The sequence below is a fragment of the Fragaria vesca genome, linkage group LG7 (genome assembly GCF_000184155.1).
Source record: "Fragaria vesca subsp. vesca linkage group LG7, FraVesHawaii_1.0, whole genome shotgun sequence".
Classification (NCBI taxonomy): domain Eukaryota; kingdom Viridiplantae; phylum Streptophyta; class Magnoliopsida; order Rosales; family Rosaceae; genus Fragaria; species Fragaria vesca.
Window position 1 is genome coordinate 20213853 of NC_020497.1, and position 17144 is coordinate 20230996.

Sequence of the window (17144 nt, forward strand, 5' to 3'; positions counted from 1 at the left end):
GTTCTCTTCAATTCTTCTCATATTGACATCGGAAACCTTAGTTTCAAAAGAAAATGAGGTATTGTCCCTCATTTCAAGTTTCACCCAATTCGAGAGAAAACCCTTTGCTATAGCACAAGTTTCTAGCAAGTTTCACTTTTTTTGGGCCTCTGGCTTTTTCCGTTCGGGTGTGCTTACAGACACCTCCTAACATGTGGTGAACCATTCTAGCTTAAAAAATCTGTGTCTTTTATCAATTTACTCGCGATCGAGCCTAAATAAACTCACGTGTGTCGTGTTTTGTAAAGTTATTGAAATTGCTATTTTAATTGGTATTGAGTAACTTTTTAAGATTATGTTCTCTTCAATTCTTCTCATATTGACTTCGGAAACCTTAGTTTCAAAAGAAAATGAGGTATTGTCCCTCATTTCAAGTTTCACCCAATTCGAGAGAAAACCCCTTGCTATAGCACACAAGTTTCTGGCAAATTTCACTTTTTTTAGGCCTCCAGCTTTTTCCGTTCGGGTGTGCTTACAAACACCTCCTAACAAATGGTGAATCATTCTAGCTTCAAAAATCTATGTTTTTTATCAATTTACTCGCTATCGGGCCTAAATAAACTCTCGCGTGCCGTGTTTTTTAAAGCTGTTGAAATTGCTGTTTTAATTGGTATTGAGTGACTTTTTAAGATTATGTTCTCTTCAATTCTTCTCATATTGACTTCGGAAACTTTAGTTTCAAAAACATCAGTCTGATTGTCATTCCAAGTTAATAAACGTGACATTAGTGTAACTGAGTTCTTAATTTTCCATTTTGTTGATTATTTCAAATAACAATCAGCTGCAGCTTGCAATCAAGAAAATTAATAAGAGCCAACTAGCATGAATGAGTAATGATATATATTTTTTTTTGTTGATTAAAAGGAGGCCAAAAGCCCAAAGAAAACAAACAGAGACTAGATATTGGGGTCCAAAGTATAGTATCGGGCGGAAAAACTTATGGCAGGAGTATTATATACTCTTGGGTTATTACTTCCCCATATTGTCCCTTCATTTCCAGGAGTAGCGAAATAGTTCATATCGCCTACGATTCATCTGCTCTCTCTCTCTCTAATGGCGATCTGCTCGGCTCCTCTAACCACTTCGTTCTCAGGTACGCCCCCGTCTTTACATTAACTTGTACTTGTTAGGTGTATGAACTGAATTCTGGAATTCGACTTGTATGCTCAATAGAATTGGTATTTTGCATCAGTTGATAGATGAAGATGTGATTTGGTGTATGTTTGCTTTGATTCATATTAGTAGGCAGCGGATCTCAGCTGAAAGCCCGTGAGATTTGGTTGTCCGGGAAGTCAGAATCATCACTCAAACTCACTCCACAGAGCCAGCGCCGCAGAAACTCGCTTCAATTGCGAAACAACCGCAGTTTCTGTGTTCGTGCTGAGTATAGGTAACTATTTCCTTGTTCATGTTCATGTTCATGTATGCGACAACCTTTGACTTATAATCAGTTTCCAATTTATGAGCAGTGATGGTAATAGAGGTGGAGGTGCTGATTTTCTTGCTGGTTTCCTCGTCGGAGGTGCTGTGTTTGGAACTTTAGCTTATGTTTTTGCTCCACAGGTGTGATTCTCTATATGACTCTTCCTGGCTTCACTGTTCTAGAACTTTTGCTACTTGTTTTCAACATGCTCATATTGAAAGATCTTACTTTTGAGCTCAATGCATGTACACTTTCCGACATACTCAACACCTAGACACGGCATGATGATCTATTTTCTATTCCTGCTTATGAAAGGATCCTGAGTCTTTATCACTTATTATGTGTGAGGTTGTATCTTGCGTTTATTCACTTTCCCACTGGAATACGATTTTCAGGACAAAAAGTAGAAATCGATAAATTTTCATTTTTAATTCCATTTCCTGACCTTTCTATTTGAGCTAAAGTGTAATCCATTTTATCTTTTCTTTTACCTGAGGCTGAGGGCTTTGTAATATACATTTCCATTTGTTCTACCCATTCTATGATATTTATTGCTTGTTATTCTCATCGGATGGTCAGTCTTACTGGATTTCTTTTGTCATTTAACGTTAGACTTTAGATCCTGACACTCACATTGAACTGAGAATGTCACCTGCTCTTTATGGATGAAAACTTGAGTGCTCAGAATAGTCCTTATGTTCTCCTCGATTCTCAAATTACTGTTGCCTGTCTACAGTGCACTTTTCTTTATATTGTCTTAATTTATCGGTCATTTCATTTAGGTTTTGATACTGGCCGGTTTCCACTTTTGTCTTATGCAGATCAGAAGATCTCTCCTCAATGAAGATGAATATGGATTTCGTAAGGCCAGGAGACCAATATACTATGACGAAGGTTTAGAGGTAACCACATGTGTGACTGGACGCTTCTCCCACTTTTCGAGATGCAATTATCATTCACTTTTTAGGAAGAAGAATATATGACCGATCAATTTTCTTTTGCTTTTCCCGGTATGCAGAAGACCAGGCAGACCTTGAATGCAAAGATAAGTCAGCTCAATTCAGCCATTGACAATGTCTCTTCCCGCTTGAGAGGTGGGAACAATGCGCCTGCGGCGCCAGTCCAAAGTGATCCTGAAGTAGAAGCTACCATGTGAGATTAGTTTTACTCTCTGGTTGCTAATTATGAACTTGAAATCTTGAAAGGCCACATGTATTTTATATTTGGACATGTAACTGTGTTCTTGCAATAGTATTTTTGTGGATGTTTGTTTCAGTAATTTGGTTTAACAGTGCGGGTTTTGTTAAATCTGTTTATAGTTTTGGACTTTTCGCTTACAAACTGTGGATTAATAAATTATAAATGTGATTTCTACCCTTTCTTGAATTGAATGACAACTAAGGGAATATATGGATAAGTCTTGTTTACATACCCAAGGGCAATCTATTTTATTTATATTTTCGTGAACTCCATCAACTTAGAATTCCTGTTCTTGTTTTTTTTTTTTTCGGTTTCCTTCAATAAATCGTTGTACTCTTAAATATGCAATTCGAGTACATTCTGGAAAATAAGGTATGGTGTACAGATCATGAAGAAGCGGAAAAACGAAGTTATATTATAGGTTACTCCAATTTACTTGAAGTAGAAAATGGTAGGTTTAAGATGTTCACATGGATGAGCATCAGCATCATTCTGGGAAGAAACAATGAAACTCATTTATTCTAACAAAAAAACGTAGTCGAACAAACAGTGTCAAATCTTGATGACAATCTTCACACAATCTGGCTGCTTTAAGAGTTCAAATGCGTGGTTGATATCCACGAGAGGAATTTCATGAGTCAAGAGTTCACCCAGTTGCATTTCCTGTATGGAGTAAGACAGCAAGTAGAGTACAGTTACTTTGAGACTTCTTACATAGTCCAAATTTTAAAAAGAAAATCGAAAGATCAAAGTCTAGGAGTAGGAGCAGTAACTAAATCACCTTATTCACGCATTTGTTGATTAGAATGGGAAGGTCGGTTTTGGCTTTGAGCCCTCCAAATATGGACCCTTTCAAGGTTCTGCCGACCATTAAGGACAGAAAATCGATTTGAACGGGTGCTGCTGTACCTGTGGTTCCTAGCAGGACTGCTGTTCCTTTACCCTGCAGATATTGCAAGGACAAGAAAGAAATTTAGATAAGATGAAGTTAATTCCGATGAAATTACAACGGCAATGGGGCGTGTGTGCGTACCATTTTTGTGGCCACAAGGGCTTCATTCATGAAAGGTGCAACGCCAGTGCACTCAATGCAATAGTCTACACCCATTCCATCTGTAGAGTCTTTGATGAGCTCAGAAATCGACTTTTTATGACCTTGATCGTGTTCATTATTGTCAGGGTTTATAAAATCAGTCATTCCAAAAGCAATTCCTTTTTCTCTTTTCATCTCATTTTTGTCGACACCGATTATCCTAGCTGCACCTTGCATTCTAGCCCCCTCAAGTGCCTGCAGCACAAGAACAACGTAACATATTAACATTAACTAGTTTAATTTTGCTGTGCTAGACTGCTAGGTCAGGTAGCAGCATCTCGATCTGTTTGGAAACTAGTACTACTCACCCCTAATCCAACAGCACCAAGACCAATAACAGCAACAGTTGATCCTCTTTCGACCTTAGCTTCCTTCCAAGAAGCCCCAAGTCCAGTAGAGAACCCACAGGAGAGGAAGCTAGCATGGGACAGAGGTGGCTTGGTAGTATCATGAGCACCCCAGTTGTGGAGCTTGACTAGGAAAAGGGCCTCGACAACCATGTACTCGGACCATGTGGAGCAAGTGAAGAGGTGGTACAGCATCTTATGTCCCTTGACAGTTGACATTCTTGAAGTACCATCGAGCATTAGACCGCTGAAGGTCATTGGATATTTGAGGCACAGGTTGGTCTTGCCTGACAAGCAATTCTCGCATTCTTGGCACTCTGTAACAAACGTTGGTATCACAATGTCTCCTTGTTTGAAATCCTCGGCGTTTACTCCCTCTCCGACGCTCTCTACCACACTGCACAGTATAAATCCCATGTATTTATTAATGCATCAGATCATCGATACATGTAATTAGAGCAGATGAATAAAATGATTATCGACCAATTAAGTGATTGATTTCCTTACCCGACGCCCTCATGTCCAAGAACGCGAGGGAAAGCAGGCTGCAGATGGATAGATGGAGACGAGAATCAATTAGAGAAGATCGATCGATGTATATATATATATATGAAGGATAGAGATCAATTAATGATTGATTGAATCAATAAGGATCGATATATAGATGAATAGATCGATGGATGCATATTAGTGATATTACTGTACATACAAATGGGTATCCTTTGGAGATGATGACGTCAGTGTGACAGAGACTGGCATAGAGCATCTTGACACGAACTTCACCCTTTCGTGGTGGTTCTACATGTATCTCTTCCACCTTGCACCCTTCTCCTACTCCCCAACATACCGCCGCTGTTATATTTACATGCATATGTAAGTATAATATCAGATATGAGAATCTGAGATCGATCCCGATCAGTCTGGCCGGGCAGTAGGTTGATTACGTACTGTAAATTATGATACTATACGTGTATGATACAGACATACCTTTGCATGTAATGACTTGCGAGGCGCTGCTGCTGCTAATTTCTGACATAGCTGCGATGAAGTTCAACTTGTAATTCACGTAATCAACTATCAATATATAGAGCTTAAATAATTACTAGCTTGCTAACTGTTTGTTTCTGGATTTTGGTGGCCCTTAATTTCCTTCATATATCTTGTGTAATATTGACTTTATATATGAAATGGGATTGATATATATAGAGCTGCTCATCCATTACGTAGTTCAGATCTGTTTTTACTTTTTAATAATACTAGCTTAGACCATAAATTAATGGTTAATTAAAGGGATAATGAAGTCACCTGCTAGTTTATGCCGGCGCCGCTTGCCATTAATTTCTGCCCGCTTTCATGAATTAGTTACTTGGTGATTTGCTTGCAAAATAGAAAGAGGTGATTTGCTTCCAAGCGTAATCGCCTCCATCCAAGATTGATAATTTATTTCAAACGGATGGCTGTTTGAATCGAATCGAATTAGTCGACTGCGCGCCGGCGCTGCCGTTGGTCGACGTCTCCCCGGCCCTTTGGACTAGTTTGTTTTTTTTGATAGCTTTGGACTAGTTTGCTTTGGACTAGTTTGTTGGATCACCGCGCGCGTCTTCTTTGACTTACTTTGGGAATTTCCATACGAACTACTGTAGACTGATGTAGAGGGTGTGTGACGTAATTCATACTCATCCATGATCGAGGCATCAGGTCCTGCTGTATGATATTTATAATAAGTTCCAATATTAATGCGGACTAGCTAACTCGGTGCCCACCTATTCAAGTACCCAACGCATTTCTGATATCCAATTAAAGTCTGGACCAAGTTGTCCATCGATCTGATATGCAAATTCTTTCAATCTCTCTTACTCCTCCAGATCTGGGATATGGCGGGGTTATATATATTATGGTTTATCGTTTTGTTTCCCCTGTAATTAGCTAATAATAATTACACAGTACTCCTCTTGTTGCCCGGCTCAAGTCGTCATCAAACTCAGCAACAAAGATAGAAGACACAATGAGATGCAAGCAATCCACGCACGTTTGTTTCGTGGAATCAAGGCATAGGGAAAGGAAAATGGTTCATTTCTGTTGTTTGGATATTATAGGAAATTAGCTGGACTGGAACGTGGTTCTTGGGAGCAAAGAAAATAAGTGAAAATTAGTTCCCTCCACTCATCCCATAGAATTACTTTCCCTCCTAATTTCTTACACTTATTAAACTATTTTTTATTAAGTTGTCCATACTCAAATGATTGTTTCCTAATTTTTAGTCACATGTCTTTCAAAATAGATATGATTTTTTTTCCTCTTCACGAAAGTACCAAACATTTGGAAAGCAAAATGAATAGGAATTACAATTTCCCATGGTAATGGAAAATGCAAAGAAATGATTTCCTATCCTTCCTTTTCCATGAACCAAAAGTTGTTGTGGTGCAGGATTAATGATATATGGACGTGCGTGCTTGGTAATTTAGAGTGCAGCTATGAGATTGAACTGCATTTTCTTCATTCCCGAGTAAGCTAGGAAAGCTGGCTCTAATCGATCAGCTGTTGCGATACTCTAAGATTTTATTCGTGTTTCACCAACTAGCTTGAGTTGTGAATCATGAAACATGAAACATGCAAGCCGAAGCGAGCAACACTGTGGGCTTGTAACCGATGGTCCAGTCGAAACAAAAAGGCAAAGCCCAATGGCCCATTAGAATCAGACAACTCTGGGAGGATAGTGTGGCACCACCACCACCACCGCCCAACTCCTTTTCCAGTTTCTATCTTCCACAAATTGATATTATTATTATTATTACTACTACTGCTAGGAATAGAAGGCGGCTCCTTTTGCTTTCCTTGGTCTCTCTCTCTCTCTAATGAAGCGTTATGTTGCCGTAGATGGAGGGCAGTGGCAGTGGCTGTGGTAGTACCACCCCCGACCAAAACAACAAGGTATATGCTTCTAATCTTCTATCCAATTCAGTTTTCAGTTTTCATCTAGATTCCACTTGCATTCACTTGTCCACATTGAGATCGAATTTGAATTATTGGAGGCATCAAGTAGTGTAGAAATTAGATTAACCTGGAGTTCATGTTCATGTCCCAAGGATTACTACCGAATTTTGGAGGTTGATTATGATGCAACTGATGAGAACATCAGGCTAAATTACCGAAGACTTGCTCTGGTACTAGTCATGTCCTTTTTATTGGGCTTATGCATTACCTGATTGTTCATTAAAATCTCATGTTTCTGCTCGACTTATGTATATATATAGAAGTGGCATCCTGATAAGCACAACGGTGGCGCTCACGTTACAGCAAAGTTTCAAGAGATTAACGAAGCTTACGAAGGTAACTCGGTCCTTTGTGTCATGTTCTCAATGCTTGCCTGTTATTCCCCTTCCTCTTGAGTTCGTTACATTAGCCATAGCCTCCATACTAGTACTGTATTTGCAACCTCAACAGTCAAAATATATAATTTGAAATTGATCTCTTGGCTTTTGAAACAAATACTAATTGGCAACCGTGTGTCAGTTCAAGCTTAAATTTAGTGTGATAACTTTGTAGTATATTGAACTAATCTACATCTGGTGCATGCAATAATAATACTCAACTGTGGTTACGTTGCTAGACCAACTTTCCTTCTTCTGTTCAATCTTCGTAAGCAGCATATACAACCCCTAGCACTTCCAAAATGATGTTTGGGTTGCTTAGTCTTGAATAGTCGATCATTTTGTATAAATCTGTGCTTTATATTATTGGAGTACATTGCAATATTTATATCATCATAGATAATGCCAAATGAAAGCAACTTGCTCATTATCTTGTCATTCATTTCTCGTTTCTTCTGCAGTGTTGAGTGATCCTGCTAAGCGACTTGACTATGATCTAACTGGCATATGTGAGATTGATAAGTATACTTTACCGGTATGAACGTTTGCCAACCTCATTTCTGTCACATTTCTTTCGAGGGTCCTGAATATGGATGATATGTATTGGTTTTGCTCAACAGGAATATCTTGGCAGATTTAGAGGAATGATACTTACATGCAATGGCCTGGGTATTAGTCATGCATCAACACGGTAATGTATATGCAATTGTCATTGTTTGAATATCCTGGAAAGGAAAAAAGAGGTGACAATTTATCTATAACAATGCAGGCCACAATTGGTGGAAACCGATGTATTAGCAGAGAAATCAGCCTAATATCTAATAAGGTACAGTATAGTGTACCTATGGATTTATATAAACTTTTCCGCTTCTGATCCATTGTGGAATCTTCTGTGAAATATCACTTATCTGATTAAACCCTATTTGCCTAGGATCATCAAAACTCAAAAGGCTCACATGAATGCAACATATGAACCCTATCAAGTTAGATACCGACAATTGGATGTTGGCTTGATTGGCTACAAACAAAATTTGAAGAAAAAACCTTGAGTTGTAAGTATTAATCTGGTTTGGTTTCTCTCAAGTCTCAATGATTGATGAGGAGTTCTTTGGGGAGCCTATCAAAGTGTCCGCGAGTGGTTCCATCAAACTCGTTTGTCTGAGCCAATGCGTGAGCAGAGACGGTGTCTGGCAGGTTGATGAGAAAGGTGTTGAGAAGGGCATTTGTCTTGCTTGATCCGGTTCTCATCAGTTTCCCCAGAATTAGGTGTGGTTCAAATCCCCCCCTCTAAGGTCCCTTTGTGAACACCAGGCATTTGCCGCCTTCTGCTTGTGCACCCTGCACCTTCACTGTGAATTATCTTCAAGTGACTTGTGATTGATCAGATTAGTCAAATCTCCTCCAGATCTTGTTTCTGTAATTCTTTATGTATATTCTTTTCATTGTTCTCAACTCTCAGCTCTCTTAAAAATAAACCTCCGAGTCACTTAGAGAACGAGATGAACAAACCATTGCTATTGTTGATTGGATTCTGGCATACATGACTATAGAAAATCGCTTCATTTGCCTCTCCAGGACGCAAGAATAAAACTTTCGACACATTCCTTGAGGAAGGGAGACAATTAGATAAATGGTTCCTGTAATCATGATTGTAATTCAGTATGTAACGCTTCGACTGCATCAATGGACCCCTTGTTCATTTGGCCTCTCTTCTCATATAAAAGCTGCTAGCTGGTGGCATGAAACTGAGGTTCAGAATCAAACCCGCCATCCCACAATTCTAAGTGAATAGATTTCAAGAGGCCAAGTAGCCAACAACTTTGGAAAAAGGTCTTGGAAACTTCATTGCTTTACTTCGATTACCAGTCCGCAAAATGTATAATGTACAAAAGTTATGAACAAAGGATATATCTAATAAAAGAATCAGAAATTAACAAATGGTCTGCTTAGAAGCTGGATATATGATCTGACCCAATATCTGACCTAATAGTGGAACTATCAAGATGAAATGTGAATGATTCTGCCAACTCTACCGCATCTTGAACCCTAAGCCGAGTGCCTTGCTGTCCAACCACTGTGGATGCAACCCTAGCTGCTAATGTACCTATTCCTTTTAAATCTGACACTCCTCGTAAAATGCCAAACAAAATTCCCGATGCATATGCATCCCCGGCACCACAAGTGTCCACTGGTACACATGGAGAAGGAGGGATATATACAGCTTCTCCTTTTACACCAATGTAAGAGCCTCTCGGTCCATCAGTAACCGAGGCGAATGGAACAAAATGGCTGAGATACCTTGTAGCCGAAATGGGGCTCTCCTTAGAGGAAAAATGACAGAAGGCTCTTGCTTCGTCACTGTTTGCAAAAACAATGTCTGCATAGTTCCCAACAATTTCCCTGGAAACAAAAAATTAAGAAGGCCACACTTGATGCAAACTTAAATGTCATGTGAAATGAAATAAGTATAATCCAGTGAACAAAGAAATAATACCAGAAATCGTCATAGTGTCTCTCAATGCAGGAAACATCTGATGCTGTAACTGCAACCAGTGCTCCACACCTGTGTGCTTCTTCACAGGCTTTTGTAATTGTTTTGATAGTATCAGGAAGTTCAAACAAATACCCCTCAACTACAAGTATTTTTGTATTGCAAACTGCACTAGCCAAGCATGAATCATAGTTAACAGTCGAAGATGTTCCCTGACACCATTAAAAAGGATACATTAGGCTCATCTGATTTCCCTCATATCCCCATACACATGAATAAACCAAATGGAACTAAAAAACAACATTTCTCAAAATTCTAAGAAACCAATCAATAGCAATTAGCAAGACAAGAAAAGGAAAGCAAGATTTACTCACATGAGTCACATCACAAAGTTTTTAGTGTTAATAATATCTTAAAGCTTTCTACACAGACCTGATACGCCAGCATTGTACGGTGGGCATCTGAGGAAGTGAGGACTATTACTGTCCCTGTTGTTCCATCTTTGATTGGCGGAGAAAGAAAATGCAGATTTGCCCGACGTAACTTGGCTCTGTAGCAAACATTGTGAAAGAATTTTAAATTTTGTCTGATTATTCAAACAAAACATAAACGTCCTATAGAAGCAATTGATTCAAATTGTCAACCATTCTAATTACATAAGACAGATTCTAGTTACATTGATGCAATCTGAACTCTGTGATGAGCGATAGAAAATATTTCATTGATAACTAAAAAGAACAGGTGACAAGATGATTTGATGATGTAATGATTGAACCATCAAAACCAAAAGGCCATGGGGTGGGGGAAGAGACTGACCTGTAGAAGCCACCCAACGGATCACTCCCTACACTCCCTGTCATAGCTACACTTAAGGGAGAGCCTCCAATGGATGTACTGCCAAGCCTAGCCAAGGCCACAAGACTGTTGGAAAGGGAGCCACCAGCAGCAGCCTTATAGCTACAACCATCCATCGCTCTCAAGACTCTACCTCTCTCTTCATGATTGACAAGCTTCCTTGTTCCTTTTTCTAAACCCAGTTTTTCCAGAAACTCATCATCAACCATGCCCGAAAAGTCCACCTAGAAACACATCATCAGCAGTGCAAGAATTAGGAAAGTTCACCAAACCTAACATGCTGAGCTACTTGAGCATCTTTTCCGTTTCTTCTATAAACCATTATTTTAAAAGTAATTAATTGACATTGTTCTCAATACTCTGAAAGTAGAAACAACAAGAAAGAATACCATGGCTTGGCCAAGACCCAAAACATCCCATCTCTCAGGCAGAAAAGGGTCGGCATCTAATTCTTCATATTGAATGTCGTCATCTTCATCGTCATCATCAGCGGCAGCACTCCCATTGGTGTGAAAATCAGGACGTCTCGTCATAGAAGGAACAATGCTTGAGGCGTGTTTGAGACGGAGATGAGAAGAGGTGCCTGCGGGGTTTAAAAACAAGGACGGCAGAGTAAAACCAGGAGAATATACTGGTGGAGAGCACCTTCCCCCGATTATGTGGGGCGGAGGAAAGCTAGAGGAGAGAGACATCGCCACTTCTCCTTCCTTTATCTATTCTATCTCTAATTCTCTATCTATCTATGCTTGTAATTCTATTCCAGTCCAGTCTTATTTTTCATTCTTTCTATTTTCTTCTTCTTCTTCTTCAGCTCGACGTGGGTTTTGCTTCTCCATCCATTTTCTTTTGGGCCTTCCTTCGAGCCCAACCCATTTATATTCCATTTACAGTTGAGCAGCTGTGGCCCTGCCATTAGCCCACGTGGACAGATCAACATAATTGCGGTTGTCCTTCTCTCATTCATCTCTTTCCCGAGTCCTGACGAAGCCACACACACAGACAGCGAGACAGAGAGAGGTAAAGCCCATCCATGGATCCCGAGTTGGGATGCAATTGCGATTCATTACTCTACAGAAGAATAATGGATGATTTGATCTGAATTGTGGCCAGTTCGAGACTGATCTGTTATCTGCATCTGTAGGTACTCGAATTGGTGAAATTGGCTGGGTGTGATCACAGCAATGGACCATGCTGAGCTCACCACTGAGCAGGTAGGTGGATTGAGAATTGTTTCAGATATTGTGGTTTGAGTGTGATGCTCTGATTGACATGCTGCTGCTTTTGTGTTTGAATCCAGGTCTTGAAAAGAGACATCCCATGGGAGCAATACATGACTACCAAGCTCATCACTGGCACCTGTCTTCAGCTGTTACGCCGTTATGATAAAAGATCCGAGACTTACAGATCACAGCTGCTTGATGATGTATCTCCTCATTCCCCCCCTTTGTTCTTGTTAGATTCACAATTCTACAAGTGTTGTGCTTCAAACACATTTGAAAAACACATGTACAGTTCTGTTTATCTCGCAATGAAATTGATAAGGTGTTCAACTCTGACAGGATGGCCCTGCTTATGTTCAAGTGTTTGTTGGCATTTTGCGTGATATTTTCAAGGAAGAGACGGTAGAATACGTTCTTGCTTTAATTGATGAGCTGCTTACAGGTAACTGTAAGCTTGTTGCGTTTTTGAGTGAATACTGCTCATTCATTGGACACAAGTAACCTCTTTGTTTTCTTACCAGCCAACCCAAAAAGAGCAAGACTGTTCCATGATACTTCTCTTGTCGATAAAGATGTTTATGAGCCTTTCTTGAGGTCAGTGTGTATATTTGAACTTTCTATGTTTGAGTTCATTTTTCTAGTCAGTGTAAAATTGGATTGAGTTTCTTTTCAGATTGCTTTGGAAGGGTAATTGGTTCATACAAGAGAAGAGCTGCAAGATTCTTGGTTTAATAGTGAGGTACTTCATACATGATACTTTATATTCAATTATTCTTTTTATAGGTTTCTTATATGATCTCCTACTTAAATTTGTCTTATTGTTTCTATGTTGATTTAGTGCAAGGACAAAACCCCAAGGAACTGTCGCAAATGGAGAAGCCTCAAATTCAAAGAGTAAAATCACTAGTATTGATGATGTGTTGAAAGGATTGGTAGAATGGCTTTGTGCACAGGTACGGTTCATCTTTAATGCAACTCGATGACCTTTGTCATTTTTTATGCCTGCAAAATTGAATCTGTTACCAGTTGTGGTGGTGGTGGTGGTTAACACCTCGCAACCTAAGTTCATGGGGTATTGATCGGCAACCTTACTCATAACCTTGTGTTTATGTTTAGAGAAATAGCCATTTAGGTCAATGGTTACTGGTGTTTATCTTGCTGTTAACTTTTAAGGATAAAAGATGCATCGATCTTTGAGCCTCGTCTACTATAACCATTCTGTCGCACTTGGGAACTCTGGATTTAAAATACTGCATGGCCACGTTGTTGAGAATCATATACGCTGTTCTTTAGCTGCTATGGGAAGAATATTTATTTCTTTATCAGGTCAATTTGTAAAGAATGTGTAATCCAATAACTTTTTTTTGATATTGTATTGTAGAAAACTTTAAAAAAACAATAAAAAATAAAGTGTATAAATTTGAAATGAATGTGTAATCTAGTTACTTCATGACTGACTGTTTGACGCTTTCCAATTCAATCAGTTATTCTGATGATATCAGTTATCACTTCATAGTTATAACATTAGATAATATTGGTTATAAACCCATGTTCCTGATGCTTTAGTAATTTGCAGCTGAAGAAGCCCTCCCATCCTAGTCGTGGCATCCCAACTGCCATCAGTTGCCTTGCAACCCTACTAAAGGAACCAGTGGTTAGATCTTCTTTTGTTCAAGCAGATGGGGTGAAGTTACTTGTTCCCTTAATTTCTCCGGCTTCCACCCAACAATCTATGCAGGTAAAGATTTTCATATTTTAGCAGCTGGACAAGGAATAAACCATCTGTTTACACCCAAGTCCTTTTTATTTTTTTGTCATTTTGGCAGGCCAAATAGGCACCTGGTGCATCCTAGCATACCTCTCATGCAAGCTTTGATACTGAGTTATCAATATCTTGCTTCTTGTATCACTGTCTTCACTTTGTGATCTAATATTGATCATGTATGATACAGCTTCTGTATGAAACATGTCTATGTGTCTGGCTCCTATCCTATTACGAACCTGCAATTGAGTACTTGGCTACTTCCAGAACACTTCCCCGGCTCATAGAAGTTATCAGGAGTTCGACAAAGGAGAAGGTGAGGATATTGCTTTTTGGGATCATAGAATTTTCATATGGATTGTAATTTGTGCATACTCAGTAGTCAGAGGACTGTGTATAGTCATTTTTTTTATTCTTCTGATGTCAAAAAGCTATAGAGAGAAAACATTACCATTCACTGCCATCGCCAATTTTGTGCTTGCTAATTTGAGCAATGTTTGTCTTGTCAGAGGAATACATGTAATATGCATCTCCTAATTATTAATATGGGTTTTGTAACTTCTGGTAGGTTGTCAGAGTTGTTGTTTTGACCCTGAGGAACTTGCTCTCCAAGGGAACATTTGGTGCTCAAATGGTTGACCTTGGACTGCCTCAAATTGTTCAGAGTTTGAAAGCACAAGCATGGAGTGATGAGGTGAGTTAGAAGGTTGTATGCTTTCTCTGCTGCTGATAGCTTAAATATTTACTTGGTGAGTCCAAGTTAAATGAAGGATTGTTGTTAGCAGCTACTAGTTTTTACATGTCTGCTTCGCATTGATCTACTGCTTATTTATTCATTCTTTTTGCTCTTCTATACATTGATTAATCTTTCTGTGATAAACGGATTTCATCAATCATATTTCTAATCATAGTCATTTGTAACCTGATCAACGTTTTCTTCTTGTCCTCTTTCCAGTTCCCTCTGTAGCTCTCTCCCTCTTGTCCCTCCTCACCTTTCTTTATCTGTATTACATCAAATTTGCTAATAGAAGTTTCTTATAGGATCTCCTGGAGGGATTAAATCAGCTGGAAGAGGGTTTGAAGGATAACATCAAGAAATTAAGTTCTTTTGATAAATATAAGCAAGAAGTCCTCCTTGGCCATCTTGACTGGTCACCCATGCACAAAGATGCAATATTCTGGCGTGAGAATATTACTAACTTCGAGGAGAACGACTTTCAGGTATCTTCGGCCTCTTTCTCTCATTTGAAAGAAAAATTAGACTCTTTGCTAGCACTTTTGGGTTATCACACATAGTCCATTTAGTGGAACATGACATGCCTTTGACATAATGAGTACTGTTATTAGTTTACTGCTAAGGAATGTGACATATCTTTGTCATAACGAGTACTGTTATTAGTTTACTGATAAGCTAAAATTAATTGCAGACTCCTACTGTCTTGAAAAGACTGTTGAAGAGTGGTGGCTTGCTTAATACTACTAACACATGATTTTTGTCTTGCAGATTCTAAGAGTGCTGATTACTATTTTAGACACGTCCAGTGATCCGAGAGCTTTGGCTGTTGCTTGCTTTGATATCTCACAGTTTGTCCAGCACCATCCGGCTGGAAGAATCATAGTAACAGACCTCAAGGCCAAGGAGCGTGTCATGAAACTGATGAATCATGAGAGTGCCGAGGTTACCAAAAATGCTCTGCTATGCATTCAGAGGCTTTTCCTAGGTGCCAAGTATGCTAGTTTTTTGCAGGCTTGAACTATTATGACGAGCGGTTTAAATCCCTATATGTTGAAGGATTAGTGTCAATGACACAGTAGTGTTTCATATATAATTTGTTGGGGCAATTCATTATCTAAGGCCTTTGGTTATGAGACAGATTTCGGAAATTTAATTTGTTGTTTTAATGTTTAGCTTTGGAATGTCATTCCTGCATTATTATTGAATAAAAATAAATAATGTTGTCCCATTGGGTAAAGTATTTGCTTTGTGAGCCTATCCTTCTGGGTTGTTTGCTAATAGGTTCTATTCTATCCGTCCTTTGATATTGATCAGAGGATGTATCAATGAACTTGATGAGCATACATAATTCCAACAATTACGGTAACATTGGGAAAGGTTCAACGTAATTTTATACATATACTACCCGTAAATAGAATAGCAAATCACTTATACATCATTCAAAAAGATTTAAAACACAAATAAATCCACTTGTTTTGTTGTTAAACAAATAAGGACAATTTTTAACAATTAAGGACAATTTTTTCTCTACATACCATATGCCATGATTTAATTTACCAAACTAACCCTACACTAATTAAATATACTTTTAGAAGAGAAAAGTCTTTCCTTTTGAGATTTTTCAGTAAATAGAATACAGTAGTAAATTTTCAATAATTTAGTGTAGTAACAGTTAATTTTAGTAGAAGTAGCAATACGTAGTAGCAGCAACTTACAATAACAACACACAACAACAACACACGCAGTAGCAGCACATATCAACAACACACACAGTAGCAACACACATCCACAACAACATGCAGTGGCACATCCACAACAACATGCAGTGGCAGTACACGCAATAGCAGCACACAACCACAACACACACAGTAGCAGTACACAACATCACACAATAGCAACACACAACATCACACAATAGCAACACACAACAACACAAGCAGTAGCAGCACATAACAACACAAGCAGTAGCAGCACACAACAACACACAGCAACAACACATGCAGTAGTAACACACAACAACAGGCAGTAGCAGCACACAACAACAGGCAGTAGCAGCACACAACAACACACACCAACATCACACCAACATCACACGCAGTAGCAGCACACAACATCAACACACACCAACATCACACCAACATCACACGCAGTAGCAACACGCAGCACGCAGCAGCAACACATAGCAGACACACAGGAGCAACACACGCAGTAGCAGCACAACAACACACGCAATAGCAGCACATAACAGCACACAGTAGCAGCACACAACAACACACACAATAGCAGCACACACCAACATCACACGCAGCACACAGCAGCAGCACGCAGCAACAGCATGCAGTAGCAGCACATAGCAAAATACAGTAGCAGCACGAAGCATGAGCACAGATTAGCTACAAATGATCATTTTTTGCTGTCAAATTCAAAAGATATGGGTTTTAATTCCAAATAATCTTTGAGTAAATCAAGTTGTAGAGATCGAAGAATAATCAAATCAGATCTGGTTGGATTCGGCGAAGCCTTAGTCAACATTCATTCTTTCATTATTCTACTCCTCCCTTCCTCGCCTCCTAGCGATTTGGTCGGAGCGGTGACTGGAGAGAGGAA

General features: G+C 39.1%; 5 protein-coding genes across 5 annotated transcripts; 3 read left to right on the plus strand and 2 right to left on the minus strand.

Moving 5' to 3' along the window:
• Window positions 1–964: 964 nt before the first annotated feature.
• LOC101314998 lies at window positions 965–2855 on the plus strand. The gene is made up of 5 exons (XM_004307794.1): window positions 965–1132; window positions 1285–1429; window positions 1509–1602; window positions 2284–2364; window positions 2481–2855. Exons 1-5 carry the CDS (start codon window positions 1093–1095, stop codon window positions 2616–2618), a joined length of 498 nt encoding a protein of 165 aa, XP_004307842.1. The 5' UTR covers window positions 965–1092; the 3' UTR covers window positions 2619–2855.
• A 200-nt stretch (window positions 2856–3055) lies between these two features.
• On the minus strand, window positions 3056–5626 carry LOC101315284 (alcohol dehydrogenase-like 1-like). The gene is made up of 7 exons (XM_004307795.1): window positions 5090–5626; window positions 4812–4954; window positions 4610–4647; window positions 4064–4499; window positions 3696–3950; window positions 3444–3605; window positions 3056–3325 (listed from the first exon to the last, which is right to left on the minus strand). The coding sequence occupies exons 1-7, from the start codon at window positions 5136–5138 to the stop codon at window positions 3215–3217; spliced, it is 1194 nt and encodes a 397-aa protein (XP_004307843.1). The 5' UTR covers window positions 5139–5626; the 3' UTR covers window positions 3056–3214.
• Window positions 5627–6941: 1315 nt separating this feature from the next.
• LOC101290813 (chaperone protein DnaJ-like) lies at window positions 6942–9046 on the plus strand. Its single transcript, XM_004307796.1, has 7 exons — window positions 6942–7033; window positions 7189–7266; window positions 7357–7432; window positions 7935–8008; window positions 8094–8164; window positions 8243–8299; window positions 8405–9046. The coding sequence occupies exons 1-6, from the start codon at window positions 6980–6982 to the stop codon at window positions 8286–8288; spliced, it is 399 nt and encodes a 132-aa protein (XP_004307844.1). The 5' UTR covers window positions 6942–6979; the 3' UTR covers window positions 8289–8299; window positions 8405–9046.
• A 249-nt stretch (window positions 9047–9295) lies between these two features.
• Window positions 9296–11585, minus strand: LOC101291096 (uncharacterized sugar kinase slr0537-like). The gene is made up of 5 exons (XM_004307797.1): window positions 11209–11585; window positions 10781–11043; window positions 10397–10514; window positions 9968–10176; window positions 9296–9873 (listed from the first exon to the last, which is right to left on the minus strand). The coding sequence occupies exons 1-5, from the start codon at window positions 11509–11511 to the stop codon at window positions 9420–9422; spliced, it is 1347 nt and encodes a 448-aa protein (XP_004307845.1). The 5' UTR covers window positions 11512–11585; the 3' UTR covers window positions 9296–9419.
• Window positions 11586–11765: 180 nt separating this feature from the next.
• LOC101291381 (V-type proton ATPase subunit H-like) lies at window positions 11766–15771 on the plus strand. The gene is made up of 12 exons (XM_004307798.1): window positions 11766–11836; window positions 11961–12030; window positions 12117–12242; window positions 12379–12481; window positions 12561–12633; window positions 12713–12778; window positions 12878–12992; window positions 13616–13777; window positions 13992–14117; window positions 14370–14495; window positions 14843–15022; window positions 15306–15771. The coding sequence occupies exons 2-12, from the start codon at window positions 12001–12003 to the stop codon at window positions 15552–15554; spliced, it is 1356 nt and encodes a 451-aa protein (XP_004307846.1). The 5' UTR covers window positions 11766–11836; window positions 11961–12000; the 3' UTR covers window positions 15555–15771.
• The last annotated feature ends 1373 nt before the right edge of the window (window positions 15772–17144 follow it).